Source organism: Anastrepha obliqua, chromosome 6 (assembly GCF_027943255.1).
Source record: "Anastrepha obliqua isolate idAnaObli1 chromosome 6, idAnaObli1_1.0, whole genome shotgun sequence".
NCBI classification, from domain to species: domain Eukaryota; kingdom Metazoa; phylum Arthropoda; class Insecta; order Diptera; family Tephritidae; genus Anastrepha; species Anastrepha obliqua.
Genome location: NC_072897.1, coordinates 71,295,015 through 71,317,274, shown reverse-complemented (window position 1 = coordinate 71,317,274; position 22,260 = coordinate 71,295,015). Strand labels below are relative to the sequence as shown.

Below are 22,260 nucleotides of genomic sequence, written 5' to 3'. Positions count from 1 at the left end.
GTTTTCTGCAACTTACTGTATGCTCATGCGCGCATTGACGCAATGCACCTGCAAGAATGATAGAAACAAGATTACGCCCATCAGAGAGTGCGTTGCGTCACATTGGCCGAGTTGTGCAGTTTTGCCAACCATTTGCTCTTCGCAATAAATTTAGTGTTTTTTTATATATCAAATTGCGAAAATTTTTAAGTTGATGTTTGTTTCTTGTTTTTAATTTAAAGCTGCCGAAACTATAAGTTAAAAAAAAACCTTTATTATTCAACAAAAGAATGTTAAAAAAGGTTACTCTGAGAAGATTTTAGTGTTAATGAAAATTTGTTGGTTCTTATAAAATTTGATATTTGGAAAGCGCAAATTTAATTTTTTGCTCCTCTTAAGGTTATGCAAGAATATTAAATGTCCCTCTCTCAATTCTTCTTAACATTGCAAACCTTTATACACATTTTAAAAAGCGTTTGATTTTACTAAAATAAGCAACAAAATACCAGAAAATACTGAAGGAACCATAACGATATTTTAACAAAACGAGTACCTTATCTTGTGTCATAACCTCAAATATAGCAAAAAAGTCGTTCTCTTAACAAAGAACTCATAAATTAAATTGTACATAACTAAATAAAAATGAGTGAATTATTGAACTAATTTAAAAAAAAATGTATATTTTACAAAATTATAAACATCACTTTTCATTACAAGAGGCTAGAAAAAGGTCATGAAGAAGGAACTAAGACTCCGAAACTAAATAACAAAAACAAAAAATCCTAAATCAAGTTACGCAAATGTTAATCTGGAAAATGTTTGCACCCATGATGGAAAGAATAATGAGATGGCGCCTGTCCTAGTACCGTTACTATGTTCTCAGCGAATTTGACAATAAGTTACATCGTTTTAGCACCAGTATGGCCAGATTACCATTTTCGTAACTTGATTCATCATTTTTTTTTATTTAGTCTCAAAGTTTTAGTTATTTCTTCATGACATTTTTCTAGCCTGTTCAAATTAAAATAATGTTTACAATTTTGTAAAATATACATTTTTTAAGAAATAGTTCAATAATTCACTCAGTTTTATTTAACTTTATCTTTTTTAACATCTAGTCTCATTGCCCGCGATTGCAACAGTTGTTGGTGTTCTTCTGTTTTCAGCAGTCAAATCTCACTCGCTACTGCAGTGTTGCCTAGCTTTGGAGATAAAAACGCACTAAGCTGCCCATTTAAAGAAAATAAAATACCAAATTTTTATTGAAGTACTTAAAAAACTTTGTATGCGTGACAAAAATGTGCGTTTTTTTTTTAATAAATGTGTTATGATTATGTACAATTTAATTTATGAGTTTTTTGTTAAGAGAAACTCTATTGTTAACAGCACCACTTTTTTCCTATATTTGGGGTTATGTAACAAGGTGCTCCTTTTTGTAAAAATGCCGTTATAGTTTCTTCAGTAGTATTTTGTTGGTTATTTTTGCTATGAATACACGTCTTGATGCTCTATGTCCCACTAAGGATTGAGGACCGGACGAACCCATTACACCACTATGGTTTTAATTACCATTCAGTAAATTCAAACGCTTTTTTAAATGAGTAAAAAGGTTTTCGATGCTACGAAGAGTTGAGAAAAGAAGATTTAATATTCTAACATAACCTTAAAAGGATCAAAAAATTAAATTACGCTTTCAAAATATCAACTTTTATAAGAACCAACAAATTTTCATTAACACTAAAATCTTCTCAGATAGCCCTTTTTAACATTGTTTTGTTTAGTAATACAGTATTTTCTTTTTAACTTATAGTTTCGGTAGCTTTAAATTAAAAATAAGAAACAAACACCAACTTAAAAATTTCGCGTTTTGATATATAAAAAAGCACTAAATTTATTGCGAAGAGCAAATGGTTGGCAACACTGCACAACTCGGCCAATGTGACGTCACGCACTCTCTGATGGGCGCAATCTTGTTTCTATTATTCTTGGGTGCAAATACAAATGGGAGTTCAGAATACAAATATGTACGTACATAGGCTAGGGCATCAAGCGTGCATACGCACATACAAATATGTACACACATATGCAGAGGAAAATTGTTTTAGCATTTGTTAGGTAGGAATTCGATCATTCGGGTATTTACTCCCTAAATATAATGTTAAGGCGATGCGTAGTGAGATGGGTCATGGTTGCTGCAGTGCGTATGCACATACACATGTAACACTATGAGAATGGAAGATTCAATTGAACTTTTGCAAATGAACATATATAATAATATACCAAAACACTTGTATGATCTATGAATTCTCGTCTAAAATTAATTCCGACTCGAAAAATTAGTAAAAAGGTTCATCAACTTTATATGAAGTTTTAAATTTACTAAAACGCATACAACAAAATGTGGTTTGTTTGTTTGTCAACAGTAATATTAGCCCCGCCAGTGTCGGGTATATCACCTGTCATCTTCGTCTAGCTCATCTACGGGTAGGCAGGAAACATGCTGTTTCGACGGGATGGGTGCAGAGGGAGAGGGGTGTTAGATGAGTCGGGTGGTTAGTGTCGTGCGGGGTGCCTTCACATGCCGGACATATGTTTGGTATATCGGGGTTGATTCTGGATAGGTAAGAGTTTAACCTGCTACAATAGCCAGGACGTAATTTCTTCTGTCTAAAAGTGAAAACCTCACCCGTCGCGGGGTTATAGTTTTTAAGTTATTTGATTTCAAAATTTCTAAAATTGACGAAAAATTCTTCTATTTTTGTTATTTCAACAAGCAGAAGTGCTGGCAGACATTTTATAAATAAACAATATAAAACATTTTAGAAGATAATAAATCAATAAAAATACAAAATTATATACCTCATGGAAATAAGTATATGTGCATGACAATTTATGTGAAAAAAATATATTTCAAATGAAATAAAATTTATTGACTTATTTTTTACTTATAAATCTAATCAAAACAATTAAAAAACAATAACAAAAACTTCATTTTTTTTTTAACTTACAAATATAAAAAATAAAATGAAAAAGTTTAATAGGAAATAATTATATGTGCATTTCACAATTTTGTCGCATTTCTTGCCGAAGTTCAATGATTTCAACTTATTTTTTTTTATTTAATAATTAATATGGTTGCCTTTGGCTGAAATAACTTTGTCTAAGCGAGTGGGCATTGAGTCGGCCAATTTTTCTAGCGTGGATTTGCTAATTTTTGCCCACTCAGCGACCACAGCATCCTTGAGGTGCACAATGGACTCAAACTGACGTCCATTTTTGTAAACCTTGGCAGAAAGTGTGCCCCAAAGGTCCTCTATTGGATTAAGGTCAGGACTTAATGCTGGCCACTCTAAAACATCAATATTTCGTGATGAAAAAAACATTTTGGACAAGTTTGCAGTATGTATTGGAGCATTGTCCTGCTGAAAAGTCCACTTGTCAGGATAAAATGTTTCCGAATAATCAATGAGCTCTTGGTCAAGAAGCTGTATGTACATTTCCGCGTTGGTTCTTGTCGGAATAAAGCATATTCGGGACTTTCCGGCATATCCAAAGGCAGCCCATACCATTAACGACCCTCCACCGAAGTTGCGTTTGTGACGGGTTTGTCGGGGCAGTCTTTTATCTTGCCAATACTTGTGGCAGCCATCTGGACCGTCTAAATTAAATTTTTTCTCGTCGGAAAAAACCACATTTCGGAACTCGTGAGTCCAAAATTTGTATTTTTCCGCGAATGCCAAGCGGGCCTTAAGGTGACGTGGTAGTAGCTTTGGTACAGGCTTTCGCAAAGCATATGACAGATTCTTATTTTCGCAAATTATTTGGTTGACTCGTCTCCTGGAAACGTTGAGGTTCAGATGGCTGCAAATTTCGCTGCAGGACATCTCTTTTTGGGCAGCAAGACGCCAAATCTCCCTTTTGGAGCGTTCTTTAAGAGACGTTGGTCGGCCGCTGCGCTTGCTTTTACCATAACTGGATGCATTTTTGCAAAAGTTTGCTATGGTGTTGATGTGACGATCTACGCGGGAAGAAATTTCTGCAATTGTTTTGCCACTTTCTCTCATTCCCAGGATCAAACCACGCTCTTCAGCGGTCAAATGGGTCCCACGTGGCATTCTACAGTTCAATTCAACAACAATATGACAATTTCTAATTGCTCACGCTTTTAATTAATTACTTACGTGATTAATAATTAAAAAAAAATTAAAAAGAATTGCCAAAATATTTTAATGTGATCGCGATCGCTGCCAAATACCCACTAATGTCATATTGCACATATACTTATTTCCTATGAAGTGTGCTATGATGACACACAAAACTATGATAACGGTACCGCGAATGGTGACGAAGAAGAATTTTACAGTAATATTCTTGCAGTTGGCTCAATTGTGTATACCAAAAATAAATAAAAAATAAATGTACCGTTAATTTTAGTAGAGATACAAAAAAAAAAATTTGTGCACATATACTTATTTCCATGAGCTATATAATATACGTCTAGGCATATAAAGGGTTTTTCAATTGGCGCGGGTCGATTTTGGCGCCCTGTAGCAGCAATTTTGTTTTGGTGACATCTGTCAAATCTTTTGTTTAATATTAAGTTGTTTATGCCAAATCATCATGGCAAGTTACACGATTGAACAGCACGTTAAAATGATAAAACTTTATTATCAAAATGAGTGTTCATTAATGCATACGTTGCGCGCATTGCGCCCCTTTTTCGGTAGACGTGGTGGCCCTTCCATCTTATGGCCCATATTGAACCATATGGACCTAGACGACATGTGGTTCCAGCAGGACGGCGATACGTGCCACACAGCAAACGCCACGATTGACATTCTGCATGCATACCCGCCCTTATTGAAAAACCCTATGTATATATATGCATTTTGAGTTTACGGATTTGTATTTGGTGGGTGTATGGTATTTAGATTTGTATTCAAACAAAAAAAAAGTTATTTATTAATATTTCATAGATATATAACATATGTTTTATTTAAAAAAATATCAGATACTATTATTAATCATTACACATATATTTTATTTACAACAAAAATACCTCATTAATATTTAATATGTAGGTATGTATATAGGTTTTAGTTGAACAAAAAAAAAAAAAAAATAGCGGCGCAGGCGAAAATTTGAAATAAAAAATTGCGCGATTTTTAATTCCAAATTTTCCCTATATTATTATTATATGATATATATATATATTACATATATATATTTTATTAAAACAAAAATTGAAATTTGGAATAAGAAATCGCGCAATTTTTTATTTCAAATTTTCGCCTGCGCCGCTATTTTTTTTTTTTTTTGTTCAACTAAAACCTATTTTCACTAAATCTATACTATAAAGGTGAATGTCTGTACGTTGTCCGCGCATCACTACGAAACGACAACACCAAATGGCGTAAAAAATTTTATACATTCATATTTTGACCCAATGAATGTTATAGGCATGTTTTTATGATGGAACTTCCTTCCCACACCCCCCAGGCCGCGCCACCACTCTCATTCGTCACTAATAATCGAATATTTGCTTAAATGTAATCTAATAAATCCTAGTTTTTCCTATTTCCCACTATTTATAGCACACTCTTGACTTCATAATCCGCATAAGCTGTTCAACTATGACCCAAATGCAAAGTTTAAAAACGGTTTGAGATAGAAAATGAATAAAAGTAATTTTGCTTGATATTTTTCTGATTGGTTGTTTTGATTTTATTCAACGAGCCATAGCAACGGATGCCGGGTATTGTAATATTATGGTTATTAATAAAAAAATATGTTCTATGAAAATATTGTTTGCAATTCTTTTATATACAGTGTATCACTAAAGTAAGTATGCAGCGATGATTTCACCATGGTACAAAAGAAATAAAACTCAAAAGTAACACTACGAAAACAAAATACTATTTTATTTATTTTTCAAAGCCTTATATATATATTTACAACAAAAAATAATATAAAAGTAATTCTTGTTTTAGCCAGATCGGCTTAATATGAAAAAAGTCTTAAAATCACATCACAAAAATAAGTATGCATTCAATCAAAAACCGAATTCAAGAAAAATTTTTAAAATTATGATAAACTGTTAATATTTCGTTGGATAGCCTTTACTCTTTTTGACAGCTTTTAACCGCGATGACATAGAGTTTACCAGGTTCTGAGTCACAGAAATTGGAATCTTTCCCCATTCCTCCATAAGTGCTTTCTTTAGGTCATCTTTGCCATTTGTTTTATGTTTCCTTATTTGTCTGTCAAGATGTTCCCACAAATGTTCAATGACATTCAAATCTGGCGATTGAGGTGGTGTTTTTAATTGCTTTGGTGTGTTATACAGCAGCCATTCTCTCACAACTAGAACAGCATGCTTAGGGTCATTGTCCTGTTGGAAGACAAATGATCGCTCAAGCCCCAATTTTAATGCACTTTGCTTCAAATTATCCTTCGAAATGTTGAGATAAACAGTTTTGTCCATTATCCCTTCAATCACAACCAGATTTCCTACACCAAAAGCCGCCATACAACCCTACACCATTATTGAACCGCCACCATGTTTAACTGTGCCGGTCCTGTTTTGAGGATCGAGCTCTGAATTTACTTTTCTCCATACTTTTTCTCATCCGTCGGAACCAAAAATATTAAATTTACTCTCGTTAGAGAAAATAACGGTATTCCAAAAGTTTTGGTCTTTGGTTTCGTTCAGATTTACAAATTTAAGTCTTTTCTTTCTGTTAGTACTATTTACAAACGGCTTTTTACGGATGTTCCGACCATGGAAACCAGCAGTATACAAAGCACGACGAATGGTTTGGGGGTTAGAAGTCTTGCCAGTTTCTTTTTCCATTTCAGCCTGTATTTTAGGGGCACTCGTTTTGGGGTTTTTCTGTACCTTTCGTACAATTATCCTGCGTTCCTGCTCCGCGAAAATTTTCGGGCGACCAGTTCTTGGTTGGTTCTTGGTACTACCTTCTCTTTTAAATTTTTCAATAATTTTTTGTACCGTGGCGTTGCTTTTATTAACATCTTTTGCAATTTGTTGTTGTTGTTGTTGTTAACAGCATAGGTAGCCCTGTCAGTGTAGGCATATCATCGTTCGTCTTCGTCTAGCTCATCTAAGGGTAGGCCCAGGAAACATACTGTTTCGACAGGTTGGGTCCAGAGAGAGAGGGGGGTTAGATGAGTCGGTTTGAGGGGGCATGTGAAGAGGTGGTTAGTGTCGTGCGGGGTACCTTCACATGCCGGACATGTGTTTGGTATGTCGGGGTCGATTCTGGATATGTAGGAGTTTAACCTGCTACAGTATCCAGAACGTAATTGTGCCAATGTTACACGAGTCTCACGGGGAAGCTGGAGCTCTTCATCTGCGATGGGTGGTGGTTGGACTCCGATTACGGCATTCACAGGACGGGAGTTCAAGAAGGTGGTGACGGTCTCCCGGTGAATGTCGTTTATTGACTGTCTAAATACTGTCCGGTCCAGTAGGTTGCCGCCAGTTTTGTCCTGGATTTCGTCAGCGTAGTCTAAGAGGTGTCTCCTGACGTGCCTGGGAGGCGGCTCAGGCTCAAGCAGGTGTCTGCAGGGGTGGAACCTGCTGTAACATCCCAGCAGGAACTGCTTGCTGAGCAGTTTGTTGTGCGCCGCTACTGGGAGCATTTGTGCCTCGTTATGAAGGTGTTGCATAGGTGACATCAGGAGGCACCCGGTCGCTGTCCGAATGGCGGTATTTTGACAGGTCTGTAGCTTAGTCCACTGCGAATCACTAGTTCCAGGCGACCAGACAGGCGCAGCATAGTTGAGAACCGGCCGGCCAATTGCCTTAAATGTCGAAAGCAACAGTTCTTTGTCTTTGCCCCAAGTGCCGCCGGCCAGCGATTTGAGAACTTTGTTGCGATTTTGGACTTTAGTGGCAATTGCGGTTGTATGCGCAGAGAAGGAGAGCAAGCTGTCGAAGGTTACACCCAAAATTTTGGGGTTATTCACAGTCGGAATTGGTATGTCATCGACTTTTACCTTAAGGGACAGCTTGACCTCCTTTGTCCAGGTGGTGAATAGGGTCGCCGTGGACTTGGTGGGGGAAAGTTGGAGGTTCCTCGCATTGAAAAAGCGAGAAAGGTCGGTGAGGTAGTGGTTCACTTTGGAACACAGGCCATCGATGTCATTGCCCGACGCCATTATCGTGCAATCGTCAGCGTATGAGACTAGGGAAACTCCCACTGGTGGTTGGGGGAGCTTCGAGATATAGAAGTTGAACAGCAAGCGTGAAAGGACACCACCCTGCGGTACGCCTTGCTTAATCTTCCTCTGCTTTGACATTTGATCTCGAAAAATCACTGACGAGTGCCGACCGCTCAGGTAGTTCGCGGACCACCTCTTCAGCCCTGGCGGGAGTGTCGACTGATAAATGTCACCTAGTAGCGTGGAATGGCTGACTGTATCAAAAGCCTTTTTCAGGTCCAACGCTACTAGGACAGTCCTCTCGCAAGGGCGGTTTTGGTTAAGCCCGCGATTTATCTGGGCGTTTATGGCGGTGAGTGCAGTGGTGGTGCTGTGCACTCGTCGGAAACCATGCTGATGTGGGGCTGGGGCCAGGTGTTTCGTGTAGAGTGGGAGTAGGAGGGCTTCAAGTGTCTTCACTACTGGGGAAAGGAGAGTTATCGGCCGATAAGACTCCCTTGGTTGGCGGGTTTCCCAGGTTTCAGTAGTGGGACCACTCTCCCTGCTTTCCACTTGTCAGGGATGATGAGAGTGGCCATGGACAGATTGAAAACCCTTGTGAGAAATCCTACTCCCAGGGGTCCCAGATGCTTCAGCATCAGCGCGTTTAATCCGTCAGGGCCAATGCCTTTCGATGATTTCGAATTGTTGATGGCCCCCTGAACCTCATCACCGGAGAAAGTAAGTGGCGCACTGTTGTTTGTCAGTTTGTGCAGCCTTCTGGTAGCACGACGCTTGGTTCTGTCGCCCGGAGGATGCAATATGAAAAGCCGGCTAAAATAGTTCGCGCATCTCTTCGGGTCCGACGAAGTGCAACCGTTGAAGGTGATAGCCACCTTATCGTTGTGCTTCGTCGGGTTTGACAGAGACCTAACGGTGGACCAGAGCTTACTCACCCCAGAGGTGAGGTTGCAGGTCTTCAGGTGCTCAACCCATTTTGTCCGCTTATGCTGGTTTACCAGTTGCCGGATCTCCAAATTGAGATCCCTTATGCGGGGATCCCCGGGATCGGCCTGGCGTAGGTGGTCACGCTCGTTCGCTAAACTGGCTGCTTCGGCTGGGAAATGAGGACGAATGTCCTTATAACTTCCAGCTGGAATGAAGCGAGCCGCAGCAGCAGTGAGCACCTTGCGGAATGCGCGTTCGCCTACGCGCACATCAGTGGAGATGGGAAGAGCGGCGAAGGTGTCCTCAGTGAATTCCGTGAAGCCGGCCCAATTAGCTTTTTTAAAGTTAAAATAGGACCGGTGGTTCGCGGAAACGAAGTCGGCAGGTCTCTCGATCGAGACGATAATGGGCAAGTGGTCTGATGCAAGCAATAGCATAGGTCGCCACGTTATGCTATTTATCAGACCAGCGCTAGCAATTGTTGGGTCAGCCGAGCTGCTGCAATTGCCCACTACCCTGGTGGGGGCGTCGTCGTTCACTGTGTTGAATGTCGAGTCGTCTATCTGCTCTACCAGTTGCTGTCCCCTACGATCATTTGCCAGGCTTGAATGTCAAAGATCGTGATGCGCATTGAAGTCACCTACAACCAATCGGTTTTCACCTCTGATGAGCGCACCTATATCAGGGTGATATCCTCCCGGGCAGCAGGTGACAGGGGGTATATATATGTTGAATATTTCGAGCTCGGAATCGCCTGACCGGACAGCTATGCCTTGACATTCTAAGGTGCTGTCCCTGCGGTCGATTCCTTCATCGATAAGACGATACTGCACAGTGTGGTGGACTATAAACGCTAGGCCGCCACCGTTGTCTCGCTCGCGATCGTGTCTGTGCACGTTTTAGCCATCCCTGGTGATCAGAGATGACCTAGCGTGCAACTTTGTTTCTTGGACCGCAGCTATCTTAATACTGTGCCGGCTCATGAAGTCGACTATCTCGTCGACCTTACTCATAAGTCCGTTGCAGTTGAATTGGAGAAGCTTGAAGCTTCTCGGTGAGGTCAGTGTAATCCGGGGGGTGAGGGACGCGTGGTGTTGTCTACGTTGGGCCTGCTGCGCAATCCACTGTGGCTGTTGCGGCCTGATGGTGGTGGGCGGCCGCGCCTCCGAGGGCGGTAGTGAGTGCAGAGCTCTGCAGCAGGGGCAACGTAGGCAGTTGTCCACTCACGGGTGGTGCGCAGGCCGGAACATCTCCGAAAATGGCACCAGCCATTGCAGGAATTGCACTGGACTGTTACCAGATTCCTAGGTATTACGGCCTGTCACACGGAACAGACTGTGCGGGGGACCAGGAGCTGCTGGTTTGTCCCCGCACTGGGGTTGGGGCTGGAAGGAAGGGGAGGGGTTGAAGGGGAGTTGCGTTGCTCCGATAGGCTCCTCACCGTGGAGGTGTTGGTAGTGGTGGCGGTTGGTAGTGCCGGCCTATCAGGGGGTGTGTTAGCCGTGGAGGCATCAGACGCCTGCTGGGGGGAGCAACACGTGGCCACTTACCGTGTGGACCACTCCCTATGTGACTTAAGACCCGAGCAGGTCTGAAGGTGGCTCCACCCGTTGCACTTGTTGCACCTAACCGAGGTGGAGTTCGGGTGAAGCCGTTTGTGGCAGACGCAGCAGTAGAATACTTCTGGCCCAGGGTTGGATTCGATTCCAGCTCTGAGGAGAAGTATTTGGAGCAGGATTGCTGCGAGAGTTTGCTCCTGTGACGTTGAGGGTGGGATGATATGGGTTTCACTAGACCGGGCTAGTATACTGGGGCGGCAGCCCTTGGTCGGGAAAAACCCGAGTCATTCCGGTACGTAGAACCGGCTGCCATGGGAATGTTTGCAATTTGGCGTTGGCTTTTATTATCTTTGTACAATTTTATTATTAAATCCTTCATATCTTGTGAAAGTTCTTTGCCTCGAGGAGCCATGACCAAAATTTTAGCTTGAATCCACTTTATAACTTTAAAAATAATTCGCGCTTACACAACGAAACAAATTTGATGGTTTTTGTCGCAAATAAATCACATAAAGACTAACGAAATACACAAATTTGCGAACTGCATACATACTTTTGTTACATGGTTTTTACCGTTTCCTATGTAATGACGCCAGACAAGATAACGGAACAATATGTCGGCATCCTGTCTTTTATATTCTTGTTAGGGATTCTGCATAGCAATTACATACATACATTTGATAAAAATATGTCGAATTATTTTGGGAATAAATTCACATATTCGGCTGTTAATCATGGTGCATACTCACTTTAGTGATACACTGTACATATCCTAAATCCCTCAAAACTACACCTCTGCGAGCGGCGTCGCGGGTTAAAGCTAGTTATTAATATTTGATATACTTGTTTATACATACATATATGTGTTTTATTAAAAACAATAGCGTCGCAGGCGAATGTTAGGTGAGGTTATTTTCGTCCGCAGCGCTATTGTTTTTTAATATAACTTATATATATTCTGTGCCTATTGTGATTCTGCGTGCTACCTGTCGTAACTAACACCTGTATCTATTTTTCTACACTCTGTTCCTGTAATTATGGGACCAAAAAAGTTAAACGTAGAAGTGGCATACTGTGGCAAGTGCTCTGCAATTGTCCGCGAGGGAACATCTAGTATTCAATGCACAGATTGTCGTCTCTGGTTTCATCATAAATGTACCAATCTCTCAACCGCTGATTTTAGGAATCTGGCAAACCGTATTAAGAAAGGTGAAGCAGCCTGGCATTGCTATCCGTGCGAAAGTGAGGTTAGCGCCCGCACGTTCGACGATCTATTAGAGGAGGACGACAGACGGGATCCGATGGGCAATCTCGATAGTCTGCTGGATAAACACTTTGTGCGTTTCACCAAGCAGTATGAGCAAAAATTTGAGGCCTTTAGGTCCGAAATTACAAGCAATCTGGCAGACATCAGAGCAGAGGTTAGTAAGCTGTCCCAACAAAATGTTAACCTCTCCAATAAATGCTCTAAAATTGATGACAGGTTAACGTTAGTCGAGAATAAGATTAACTCCCATGTAATTTTACCGGCATCCAATGAAGCAGTTTTCGTTGAGCTGAGCGAACGTAAACGCCGCGAGGCTAATGTCATTGCGTTCAACGTCCCTGAATCATCTAAAGCAACTGGAAAAGAGCGGCTGGAGGATGATAGATCAAGTCTGTCATCTATCTTGCCACCAGAGTTATCTTGTGACTCAACTGGCCTAAAACTTCGTAGACTGGGACGTCACTCACCAGGTCGTTCCCGTCCACTACTTGTAGTGACCCCAACTGCAACGGATGCAATCACCTTACTCAAAAGTAAGCCAGCTGATGGTAACACCACGATATCTTTCAAACCGGATCTCACTCCAACACAGCAGGAATATCTGAAGAGCTTACGCTCCGACCTTGTCTCCCTTGAGAAGAATGGTGATTTGAGCAAGACAATAAAATATGTGAATGGCATACCGAAAATAGTAACAAAGAATTTTCGATCAGAGAGGAGGAGGAAAGTGACAAATCTCACCGTCTACTACCAGAATGTTCGCGGTCTACGCACAAAATTCTATGAATTTCTCAAAGCCACGTCAATTAGTCACTACGATATCATCTGCATCACCGAAACCTGGCCAAACCCGCTATACATGATGGTGAAGTACTGGACCCCACTTACAACATCTATCGCAGAGATCGTAACCAGGCAACGAGTGGTTGTCAGCGTGGTGGAGGTGTGCTCATAGCTACAAAACGGCACATTCAAGTAGAATCGATTCATATCAAGGAGAACAATATTGAGGAACTCTTTATTAAAATTAAGATTAACAATGACAATCTTATTTTAGGCTGTGTCTATATACTGCCACATACCACGTACGAAGCCTATCACACGCACTTATCTGCTATCTCTTTTCTTTCCGATAGCTTCCAGAATGCCAGTCCATTGGTCCTTGGTGACTTCAACATGGCAAGTAGCTCAGCCAGAAATGAATGCACGAGATTGTTATACGACAGCTATTCTACATCCGGATGCAAGCAATGCAATCATGTATTCAATGAGCAGGGAAACTTACTCGACCTTTGCTACCGTATGGTACTGTTGCTCTGGTTCCTGTATTATTAATATTTGATATGTATATATGCATATATATTATATATATGTTTTATCTCAAATTTTAGCTATATTATTAATATATGATATATATATAATAAAAGCGCTGCTGGAAAAATTCGGAATAAAAATCGCGCGGTTTTCACTATATTATTAATATTTGATACATATACACATGCCCCACAAAGTCTACGTTCACCCGAATAGCCTTATTAAATTTACTAAAAACAATATAGAATATTATGATTAAATTGAAATCTTTACAATTTGTTTATTCACTACATTCCCAGCTTTCAAGGGCAAAAAAAAAAACAAGATTCCCCACTTCACTTTTAGATAACATGTAAATGTGGCACCAAAACGTCTGCTTTCAGCCTGTTTATTTTAATGATACCGTTAATTTTAAGATATTTTTCCTTGCTTATATTAATTTTTGATTGCGCATTACTTCGACTGAATGTTAACAAAGCTTAGTTGAACATTTTATTTATAACTGGAGATAATTAAAGAACATGGAAGGTAAGAGAAAAAAAATAAGGGTTTTTGAGAGGAAAATAATTATAAAAATGTGGAAAGACGGAAAAAGTTTCCGAAATATTGGAAAATCTATTGGGAGAACGTATTCCTCTATTCAGCGAGTTGTAACAAATTTTCGGCAAACTGGAGTTTTTACATCTAAGCCCAGGTCAGGGCGTCCGATAAAATTATCGACCCTGGAAGAGCGTTCTATAATCAACTTGGCAAAGGTTAACCCCGATTACATCCTCAAAATTAGTTGAAAACATAAATCAAACATTTCAAAAAAGTATTTGCGCTGAAACTGCGAGAAAAGTTCTACGTCAACCTGGATACCATGGTAGAGTCGCCCGAAGAAAGCCTTTCATTTCTCTTGTGAACAAACGTAAACGTATTCCCTCCCGAGTTCTGGAAAAAAGTAATATTTTCAGACGAAAGTAAATTTTGTATATTCGGAATAAAACGCCGTCAAATTGTTTGGCGAAAACCTGGAACTGCTCTGGAAAAGCAAAATCTTGTTGGCACGGTTAAGCACGGAGGTGGCGGAGTTATGGTTTGGGGCTGCATGGCGGCAAATAGGGTGGGTCAGTTAGAATTTATTGATTCCACGATGGATAAATGGGGATACTTGAACATACTAAAACGGAATTTGAAGTAAAGTGCAGAAAATCTCGGCTTATCAAAACATTTTGGTGTCAACAAGTAAACGACCTGAAGCACACAGCCGAGATCGTTAAGCTTTGGCTCTTGTACAACGCCCCAAAACAGCTTAAAACACCGCCACAGTCCCCAGATCTCAACCCCATTGAGCATCTGTGGGATCTATTGGAAAAAAGAATTCGTCAGGAAGTGATTACTAGTAAAGAGGTTTTTCAGAGTGTCATGCAAGCAGAATGGAGGGAGATAACAGCAGAGGAAATCAAACTAGTTCAATGCCAAATAGGCTGGGTGAAGTCCTGAAGCAACGTGGATATCCAACTAGATATTAGATTTAATTTTTGCATACAGCATATCATGTCTTTGTATTAGACTTTAAGACTGAACGCAGACTTTATGGTTGTTGTTGTTTGTTGTTTTAACAGCATAGGTAGCCCTGTCAGTGTAGGCACATCATCGTTCGTCTTCGTCTAGCATAGGTCGCCACGTTATTCTATTTATCAGACCCGCGCTAGCCATTATTCACCGTTATCTAAAAACTTATGTGAGGAATCTTGAAATTTATTTTTGTTTTTGAAACTTAAAGATATAATAAACATTTATTCAATTTTATAAAAATTATAAAATCAAGTTGTGTGTTTCATTTACTAAAAAGTTATTGTAGGGTGAACGCAGACTTTGTGGGGCATGTATATATATATATATAAATACATAAGTTATATTAAAAAAAAATAACACTGCAGTCGAAAATCACCTCATTATTCTAACAGAAGACGGTGTGGAAATTATGTTCCTATGTTGCTTCGTTTTAATTCGCGTTCATATTGTTGTCTTTGCTTCTGGCAGCACTCCATTTCAGCGATGCTTTTTATTTATTGTTAATTTGGCAGGAATATTTGGAGTTTGCAACTTAAAATGTTAATTTATGGTATATATCAATAAAAAGTGTTAGAAACGTGTGTGTATGACATAGTTTTAATAATTATTAAAATCAATGTGAAGTGGACTTATTGTATAAAAATTTGGTGAAGGTAGAAGACAAATTTTATTATCAAATAACTTAAAAACTATTATTAACTGAATAGTGTTGGTGCTAGCTTTAGCAAAATAACCTCAAATCAACATCTCTTGTGAGTTTCATTGGAAAATTCGTAATATTTCTCACAAAATAAGTGCCGGGCAATCAGGAGTCCTAGCCTTTCTTTTTTTTAATTCTTTCGCATAATTCAAACTTTCATGAATCATTTAAGTTTGTTTGATAATATATAAATTGAATAAAATTTCGTTTATCAAGGGAACATAGAAATGCTCAAGACAAATTCCTTGCAAAATGCCGTCGGCTATTCTTCAATTTGATTTCATACAGAAGCCAAAAACTGAGCAGAGCCAATGTACTTGTTCATAATTCACTGTAATCAGCTCTGTTAAGAAGTTCCCCGCTGTCGAGTTGAACGAGGTGAAAAAGTCTTCGCGGTTTCACTTCATTTTTGACAATTTACACTACTTGTAGGTCGTGAAACTTCTCTATACATTAACGTTCTCTGTGTGAGGTGTCCGGCAACATCAACGTTTCGCTAAATTACACTACTTTAACAATCAATTACTATAAACTATAAGCCTCCCGAGGGTCCGGTTTTCAGTTAGTCCCCCTTGCCCTGTTTGACCTTTTTTCAAAGCGTGTTGTATTATACTAAATATTTGGGGTTCGAAAGACTCAATACCATCAAGTTACATATTTTCCTACCTCTCATTCTTGGGAACGAAACACAGAGAACGTTAATGAATAGAGAAGTCTTAATGACTGGAAAGTGTTCATTTTCGAGGGGTACTCGTCTCGCGAAGACAATTTCACCATAGACACATTTTTCAACAAAAATTAACAGTGAGGGGCTGAATTATGTAAATTTAGCAGCAGTCGATAAGAATTTGTTGGTGATTAGAAGCAAAGAATGTTAGGTAGCTTTTTAATATGACCTATATATTTGAATTTTTCCAAATCATCCAAAATTATATAAATATGTAATGTCTGTCTGTCTGGTGTCTGTAAAACTTTGTTGAATTCCCTTCAACTGAATCAAAATCCTCTATAGCAAACGCTTCATTACCAGGCGCACAGGAAGATGGCATATGCAAATGTAAATTTGTGAATTTATATACATTTGCGCATATGTATATGCTGTGTGTGTGCTCACCAGCCACAGCTCAAGATAAAACGGTAAAACTTCGCAAGAAATCCAGCGCGCACTCATGGCGCAGCGCACATTCATTGGCACAGCATTGTATGTACAGTAAGCTTGAAATGTTACAGGCATCTTCAAATGCTCTGATTTCAGAGTAAGTTTCTAACTGCAGATATATGCATATGTTTTGTGCACTTTTTATCAATTGAAAAACTACATACGTAAAGTAATCTACTAATTAAGTATTTGCCTACTATCAGTTAACATAAAATAATTGTTTCCAAATTTTATCTTAGTATTAAAATGTCCGAATCAGACCTTTTTTTTTAAGCTACTTGTTTTCTTCTGCAACTTACTGTATGCTCATGCGCGCACTTGACGCACAGCAGCAGCGGCTGTCGAGCATTTAGAAAGACATATTTACATACATATATTTTTGCATACATATGTACGATGCCGCGGGCACTCGACTTGACAAAAATTGAAGAGTTATCAAATATTGGCAAATAATTCTACGCGAAATATTCCAATATTGACTATTTTCGAATTGTCGAGAAAATTGGCATATGGGCGGCTCGTTTTATGAATGAAAGTTCTTGCTCTTAGAACTATGAGCTCGAATTTATCAATGAATTTTTTGAAGATGAGTTTTTTTGCACACTACAATAGTTGAAACTGTTCGGCGCCGCCGCGACTGTTCAGCGCTATGACAACTAGAATGATGGCCGCTACGCCTGCGTCTATGACTGCATTTTGTTCTTGTAGTCGCTAGGCATAGAATTTTAGCTTTGAACGACATACGCATTTTGAGAAATAAAGCGAATGCCCTGTGTGTGCGGTTGTATGTACATGCATATGTGTATATTAATAAGCATTGTTTTGCTTGAATTCAATATTTATATTTGCATATGCCATCTTCCTGTGTGCCTGGTAATGAAGCGTTTTGTATATAGAATTTTTTGATTTGTTTGAAGGGATATGGGCACCAAGTGTACATACGCACATACAAATATGTACATGAGTATTCAAAAGAAATTTGTTTTAGCATTTGTGAGGCAGGAATTTGATCATTAGGTTATTTACATGAAATATAAGGCGATGCTCGTGAGGTAGGTCATGTTGCTTCAGTGCACACATATGCGTGCAACATATACATACATATTTAATAAAGATGCAATTGAACTTAGTTGTCCCATATATGCAAATAGGTTTCTTTGAAGTTTTCCTTTATTTATTTTAAAGTTTTATACTATCTAGAAAATGCATACATACAAATGTATGTATATTATTATTCCCTGCAATAAAATGTAAATTGAAAAAGATTTGGTTTGCCAAAGGAACAAATAAATGCATGTTCAAATGTAAATACATATGTCGATATACCAAAACACTTGTAAGCTATGAATTAATTTCGACTCAAAAAATTAGTAAAAATTTTCATCAAATTTGTTTAGTTTTAAATTTACTAAAACGCACATACCAAAATGTGAGACGTCGTTTTATAATGAATTTTTTTAAATTAAATCAAAATATTAAAGTTACTTTGATTTGAATGTTGGCGCATATAATAAATTCAATCATTTTTTCTTCATCACCTTTGTTTGAAAATACAAATTGAATAAATTTTCGTTTACCAAGGGAACATAAAAATGCACAAGCAAAAATGCCTTGCAAAATGCCGTCGGCATTCGTCAATTTGATTTCATACAGAAACCAAAAACTGAGCAGAGCCAATGTACTTGTTCATAATTCACTGTAATCAGCTCTGTTAAGAAGTTCCCCGCTGTCGAGTTGAACGAGGTGAAAAAGTCTTCGCGGTTTCACTTCATTTTTGACAATTTACACTACTTGTAGGTCGTGAAACTTCTCTATACATTAACGTTCTCTGTGTGAGGTGTCCGGCAACATCAACGTTTCGCTAAATTACACTACTTTAACAATCAATTACTATAAACTATAAGCCTCCCGAGGGTCCGGTTTTCAGTTAGTCCCCCTTGCCCTGTTTGACCTTTTTTCAAAGCGTGTTGTATTATACTAAATATTTGGGGTTCGAAAGACTCAATACCATCAAGTTACATATTTTCCTACCTCTCATTCTTGGGAACGAAACACAGAGAACGTTAATGAATAGAGAAGTCTTAATGACTGGAAAGTGTTCATTTTCGAGGGGTACTCGTCTCGCGAAGACAATTTCACCATAGACACATTTTTCAACAAAAATTAACAGTGAGGGGCTGAATTATGTAAATTTAGCAGCAGTCGATAAGAATTTGTTGGTGATTAGAAGCAAAGAATGTTAGGTAGCTTTTTAATATGACCTATATATTTGAATTTTTCCAAATCATCCAAAATTATATAAATATGTAATGTCTGTCTGTCTGGTGTCTGTAAAACTTTGTTGAATTCCCTTCAACTGAATCAAAATCCTCTATAGCAAACGCTGCATTACCAGGCGCACAGGAAGATGGCATATGCAAATGTAAATTTGTGAATTTATATACATTTGAGAATTTATATACATTTGCGCATATGTATATGATGTGTGTATGTGTGCTCACCAGCCACAGCTCAAGATAAAACGGTAAAACTTCGCAAGAAATCCAGCGCGCACTCATGGCGCAGCGCACATTCATTGGCACAGCATTGTACATATACACATATTTACATACATATATTGATGCATACATATGTACGAAGCCGCCGGCACTCGACTTGACAAAAATTCAAGATTTATCAAATATTGGCAAATAATTCTTCGCGAAATATTCCAATATTGACTATTTTCGAATTGTCGAGAAAATTGGCATATGGGCGGCTCGTTTTATGAATGAAAGTTCTTGCTCTTAGAACTATGAGCTCGAACTTATCAATGAATTTTTTGATGATGAGTTTTTGTTGCACAGTACAATAGTTGAAACTGTTCGGCGCCGCCGCGACTGTTCAGCGCTATGGCAACTAGAATGATGGCCGCTACGCCTGCGTCTATGACTGCATTTTGTTCTTGTAGTCGCTAGGCATAGAATTTTAGCTTTGAACGACATACGCATTTTGAGGAATAAAGCGAATGCCCTGTGTGTGCGGTTGTATGTACATGCATATGTGTATATTAATAAGCATTGTTTTGCTTGAATTCAATATTTATATTTGCATATGCCATCTTTCTGTGTGCCTGGTAATGAAGCGTTTTGTATACAGAATTTTTTATTTGTTTGAAGGGATATGGGCACCAAGTGTACATACGCACATACAAATACATGAGTATTCAACAGAAATTTGTTTTAGCATTTGTGAGGCAGGAATTTGATCATTAGGTTATTTACATGAAATATAAGGCGATGCTCGTGAGGTAGGTCATGTTGCTTCAGTGCACACATATGCGTGCAACATATACATATTTAATAAAGATGCAATTGAACTTAGTTGTCCCATATATGCAAATACATTTCTTTGAAGTTTTCCTTTATTTATTTTAAAGTTTTATACTATCTAGAAAATGCATACATACAAATGTATGTATATTATTATTCCCTGTAATAAAATGTAAATTGAAAAAGATTTGGTTCGCCAAAGGAACAAATAAATGCATATTCAAATGTAAATACATATGTCGATATACCAAAACACTTGTATGCTGAGTCAATTTCGACTCAAAAAATTAGTAAAAATTTTCATCAAATTTCTTTAGTTTTAAATTTACTAAAACGCACATACCAAAATGTGAGAGGTAAATTAAATCAAAATATTAAAGTTACTTTGATTTGAAATGTTGGCGCATATAATAAATTCAATCACTTTTCTTCATCACCTTTGTTTGAAAATACAAATTGAATAAATTTTCGTTTACCAAGGGAACATAAAAATGCACAAGCAAATGCCTTGCAAAATGCCGTCGGCATTCGTCAATTTGATTTGATACAGAAACCAAAAACTGAGCAGAGCCAATGTACTTGTACATAATTCACTGTAATCAGGTCTGTTAAGAACTTCCCCGCCTTCGAGTTGAGCGAGGTGAAATAGTGTTCGCGGTTTCACTTCATTTTTGACAATTCACACTATTCGTAGCTCGTGAGAATTCTCTATATTTAACGTTCTCTGCGAAACACGTGTTTCAGGGCTTGTGAAAAAGCCTACGTGTTAAAGATAGTAAAAAATTTGACTAAAATTGAACAGCAACCAAACAGTTGTAAATTTTAATAGGGTGTGCGAGAAGTGGTATTATATTTTAGTTTGAAACAATTAACAATTTTCATTCTCTCTTTCTTATTACACTTTGCTGAAAAGTGTGTGTAGTGAAAATTGTGATATTTCACTCAGAAATCAGTTTTGCAACTTCCACATCCAAATTCTCGAAAAGCTTACATTGGTGCATCTGAAGAGATGTTTTGGGGTTGCACACCCTCTTTCCAACTTTGTTCGAAATCCCAATATTTAGATTTAGATATGCCGCAATGTCCCTTAATTTAACACTATGGAATAAACTGATTATACAAGAAACGCTCCTGCAAATTTAAACTCTATCCGAAATGATAACACATCACTTCTGTCAATATTAGTACTTTTTTGTAATTTGTGCATGAAGTACTTTATTTAGTTACTTGCATATTAATTTTTTCGAAAAAACCAACTTGTCACTTCAGCACTTGATGCAAGAATTTAAAGTTTCGAAATAAAACTCGAATAATGAATAATCTGAAAACTAATAAATTACATATTATTAAATTTTGAGTACGACCAAACAAGCTCAAATTCGTACGGGCAAATTTATGAATAATCACTAAGAATGGGTAATAATAATCGATGGTTGATATTACTCATTTTAAAACGGTTCAGTAATTAGTGTTGCCAGAATTATTATGCGAAAAACCTTAAAGCTTTACAAACCTTACAGTTACTCAAACTTAAAAAATTAAAAAAAAAAAAAAAAAAATCTTTAAAATGTTAATAAGAACCAGACATTTCGTGATGGGTTTGGTATGATGTAACATGGACAAATTTAGGCAAAATATAATGACTTATTTAATGAATGTGGTTATGTTAGGGAGTGGTACAGAAGCCACGTTTATAACGGCTAGGACTCCTTGCACTGCCCCTCACTTGTTTTGAGAGATATATTACGAATTTTCCAATGAAAATGAACCAAGGAGATGTTGATTTCGTGCTTATTTTGCTAAAACTAGCACCAACACTATTCAGTTAATAATAGTTTTTAAGTTATTTGTTGATAAAATTTGCCTTTTACCTTCACCAAATTTTGATATAATAAGTGCACTTATCACATTTATTTTAATAATTATTCAAACTACATTAACATACACACACGTTTCAAACACTTTTTATTTATATATACCATAAATTAACAATTTAAATTGCATTTATAACTTGCAAACTCTTGACGCGCCAGCTAAATTAACAATAACTGAAAAGCATGACTGAATGGAGTGCTGCCAGAAGCAAACAAAAAGAAAATGGAATGCGATTGAAAACGAAGCAAAATGGAACATAATTTCCACACACTCATTTTTGTTAGAATAATGAGGCAATGAGGGTTTACAACCTCTAAAGTGTATATATTGAGTTCATATATATATTTAAATACAATATCGATATGATTTTCGAAATACAGTTTTTTTTGAAGTTCGGCCGAAGGCCGCCTACGCAGAAAAAAGGT

The 22,260-nt window shown here is 38.0% G+C and overlaps 1 protein-coding gene across 9 annotated transcripts in view; it reads right to left on the bottom strand.

Moving 5' to 3' along the window:
* Nucleotides 1-21,351, bottom strand: part of LOC129249790 (ceramide glucosyltransferase-like) — a 176,015-nt gene extending 154,664 nt beyond the window's left edge. For 4 of the 9 annotated variants that reach the window (XM_054889429.1, XM_054889423.1, XM_054889424.1 and 1 more), the window contains exon 1: nt 20,952-21,351. Coding sequence is in view for 2 of the 9 variants with exons in the window: in XM_054889431.1 (XP_054745406.1) it covers nt 20,952-20,953 (2 nt within the window). In the remaining 7 variants the exon portion in view is untranslated. Of the gene's footprint in view, nt 1-15,166; nt 15,322-20,951 lie in introns of those variants that run through there. The other 5 variants (XM_054889425.1, XM_054889426.1, XM_054889427.1 and 2 more) reach the window with 4 other exon arrangements.
* Nucleotides 21,352-22,260: the final 909 nt, after the last annotated feature.